The sequence below is a fragment of the Sinocyclocheilus grahami genome, unplaced genomic scaffold (genome assembly GCF_001515645.1).
Source record: "Sinocyclocheilus grahami isolate Dianchi unplaced genomic scaffold, SAMN03320097.WGS_v1.1 scaffold619.1, whole genome shotgun sequence".
Lineage (NCBI taxonomy): Eukaryota > Metazoa > Chordata > Actinopteri > Cypriniformes > Cyprinidae > Sinocyclocheilus > Sinocyclocheilus grahami.
In genome coordinates, this window is record NW_015505798.1 from 871,963 (window position 1) to 875,437 (window position 3,475).

Genomic DNA, 3,475 nt, shown 5'->3' on the forward strand with positions numbered 1-3,475 from the left:
ATTGACAGGCCAGTTTACAGTGACAGGGTGCATGTATCTATGCGACAGAGCGTCCGTTAAAGACGCAGTTGTGTGATGTGACAGTATGTCCCAAAGCTTGCTTACTCTTCTACTACACACTCAAAAGTGTGTACTTTTTCTTCACCAAAAGAGTACATACTTTAAGGGCATTGTATAAGTAGGCACATTGAGATGCAGCATGTGAAACAAGGTAGACTTTAATTACAAGAGGCACAGGTGAAAACAACAAGCTGATTGAGGAACAGATTTGATTGGTCATCCAATATCACTTAGTGATTCAAAAGTGTGTACAAATAGCACAGCATGTCTCAAAAAGCTTGTCAAGCTGTAGATTTAAGGTTTTTTTCCCAATAACTGTGAATTTTTTGGCATTTGCTTGAAAACTTACCATGCCTTGGGCAAAAGGCATCTTACTTTTCACAATGGCTGTGGTGATACGGAGTTCTTCTTTAAGGGCTGATCCTGAGGCCTTTTCTGAAGCAGGTGCTGCTTATGGAGCAGTCTCTGAAAACACTGTCCGTTTTGGTAAACTTTTAATTGGTGGTCAAGGTACAGTATCTAATGAGAATGTCAGAACATCTGCGTTGAGGTCAGATGGACACCGGTCAAATGAGGAAGGTAACTTGAAATTCTAAACTTAAAATGGGATTTTTTTTTTTTTTGTGAGTTGGGTACTCTTACGTAACTTGAATTGTTTTCCTTTTAAGCGTGGTTTCACCCTGCTAGCACTAAGCTGCACCATCTGGGTTCTTTTGTGCGATGTAGCAATGATTCCATGATCTTGCGCATTCCAGGACCAAGAATGCCACACTTTCTGGTTGACCGAGGTGTGTGTGTGTGTGTGTGTTTTTTTTTTTTTTTTTTTTTTTTTTTTTTTCCCTTCTGCTCTCAAACATAATTTCTCAACCATCAGGAGAGGAGTCACCAGTGCCTTTGTCTGAGATGCCAGCTAGCTGTGGTTTCTCACTGAAGCGGGCACGCAGGGATGTCTCTCTTGTTGCTCCATACCGGGGATGTCATGTCAGAAAACTGGTTAGTGTTCTGTCCATGTGATGCCTTTTTCGTGAGTTTGTTTGAAGGCTTTTAACTTTAACTGCTCCATCTCCTAACAGGGAGGAAGTTATATTCTACCGCTCATTATAATGGGAGCGCCAGTGCAAATGTCTTGCCCTGTGAGTCCTCTCCTCCCTACGGTGTCCTGCTTCTCCTCTAGCATGATTGTCAAATTTGGTGTCAGGGCAGATGATGTTAAAGTTAAAGGCAAGTCCCCCATTTCTATGCATTCAATCTAATAGTTGAGGTTACCTTGAGCTTGACTCTGGTTTTCTGCTTTTTAGTTGATGGATCGTGGCAGCCTCTGCTTCAGAAGTACACTGAATGCTCATTTACACTGGAGACTATTGCTGGTTCATTGGTTGTCACCGCACCATTCACAGGAAGCTGTTGGGAAGTGATGGTAATAACTGTGCACTTGATGTGACCGTTGTTCACAGAATGTGTGGAATTTATCTTGTTTTTGTAATTATACATTTGTACGGTTGATTGGTCTTCCTCAGGATACTGAAAGGCGACTCCCTTTGATGTACGGTGACCAGGAAGTGACTCTTTCCTGTCCTCTGACACAGCCAACCATAGCCCCAACCACACCTGTCCATGACCCAACTGACATGCAACAGAAGTTTGAACCTTTCCCTTTTGGAAGACCCTGGTGGTATCCTCCATATCCTGGTGTTCCTGCTACCCTGCCTCCCACTGTGCCCCCTACAACTCCACCTCCTCCTTTTCAATATCCTTTCCAGCAACCCATGTTCCCTCACATGTATCCCATGCCAATGTTTGATCCTTTTTACTCTAAAGGTTACCCATTTGCACCACAACATCCCTGGTACCCAAAGCTCCCTCCTTATATGAATGGCTTCCAAAGCCCAGTTGAAGTGACCACTCCTGCAATGACCACAACTGCCCCATACCAGCCTGAGCAGTATCCAGGTTATCCAATGTACCCACCGTTCTATGGGCATCAACCCATGAAGTCGGTGTCTCCAACTGTGAAATACCCTTTCATGCCCCAGTATCCAGTCTTTGGTCCCCGCAGCCCTAAATCACCGTCTTCTCCTGCACGGTTATCCTCAGTCTACAGGTCTCCCAGATAACCACTTGACTGAGCAGATGAGTGGACTCGAAAGTGGCCTTACTTTTTATTGACGGATGATAAATTACATCAATAGTTGTTGGGTATAAGCCTAATAAAGCTTTGTGACTTCATGAAAATGTGTTTGGAGTTTCTTTTGCTCTTTGTAAATATGAACGCAAAAAATATTGACGTCTCCCGTTCACTGCTAAAGCAGCAGAACTCCTTAAAGTTGGGTAAACTTCTGAGTAACCTGCAAATGTGGAAGGGTCTCTTCAATTTAACAAGATGATTCATACAATAAGACTAGAGAAATTGGCCATTTCATGGTAAAAATGCCCTTGGAAATCAATTAAGGTGGCAAATATCACCCATTAATAAAATGCATTTCTGTCAGTTTGTCAATTTCACACATCCCTAGCCAGAGCAGACCGCTAAAGAGGTTACCAGGGCCTTGAAGAATGGATAGGAACTATTGGTAAATGACTGGAAAGCACAAGCAGTCCCATGTAAATGTCAACCAGTCAGTGATCTGAAACTAGCAACTCCAGTGATCTCGGTGAACGCTGCTTGCAACAACTTACTGGTGGCGGTGTCCTGTAGCAGCATTACGACCACCATGCCTCACCTCCGTGGACTAGTGAGCACAATTGCCTGCTTTCACTTTGAGTTTGACTTTCACCCCCCTTCACCTGTCAACCTCCATCACAACACTGATGGTTGCTTCGTGGAGGTAATATATTTTTTTAAACCCCTCCTGGACCCAAAATGAGGGGTCAGGTGAACCACTCTGCAATGTTATAGCACCCTTAATCTCAACTAACAAAGCCTATAGGTGGGCCTTAGATAATAGCTTGAGTCCTAACTCCCATCAGCTTTTTCGGACTGCAGTACAACAGCCTCAACCCACATAGCAATTTTTCTCTGGCCCAGCTCCGGCCCACACAACCAGCTTTTGCTTGGCCCACATACCGCAATGTATTACAGTACTAGTGTGGACCAGGTCTGGATTCCAGACAAGGGCCTAAAAAAAAATTATATTTACGCAATTAACACAAAATTCTTAAATAAGGTACTTTCTCTATTTTTGCAATATCCGAATGTTCATATTCCTGAATAATATCTGCATGCACCCAAGTCTGAAGAGTACACATAATATCTAGTAGACAGCAATCCTTGTGAGTGAGAAGTCTGGTGTGGGAAATAATAATATACAAAAAAATCTTAAGATATCAGTATTCACATTTTTAGGTTTTACAGATACATGATTTACAGTTGAAATATATTGTGAAAAATGCATAGTTACTTAATACGATTTCTCAG

The 3,475-nt window shown here is 42.7% G+C and overlaps 1 protein-coding gene across 3 annotated transcripts; it reads left to right on the plus strand.

The window, feature by feature from the left end:
* Positions 1 to 340: 340 nt before the first annotated feature.
* On the plus strand, positions 341 to 2,286 carry LOC107557784 (uncharacterized). Of its 3 annotated transcripts, none has more exons than XM_016241320.1 (6): positions 341 to 639; positions 729 to 848; positions 935 to 1,053; positions 1,134 to 1,281; positions 1,359 to 1,477; positions 1,578 to 2,286. In XM_016241320.1, the coding sequence occupies exons 1-6, from the start codon at positions 411 to 413 to the stop codon at positions 2,172 to 2,174; spliced, it is 1,332 nt and encodes a 443-aa protein (XP_016096806.1). In that variant the 5' UTR covers positions 341 to 410; the 3' UTR covers positions 2,175 to 2,286. The 3 variants fall into 3 exon arrangements, with proteins under 3 accessions (XP_016096806.1, XP_016096807.1, XP_016096808.1); XM_016241321.1 differs by having other exon boundaries at positions 1,134 to 1,275; XM_016241322.1 differs by lacking the exon at positions 729 to 848.
* The last annotated feature ends 1,189 nt before the right edge of the window (positions 2,287 to 3,475 follow it).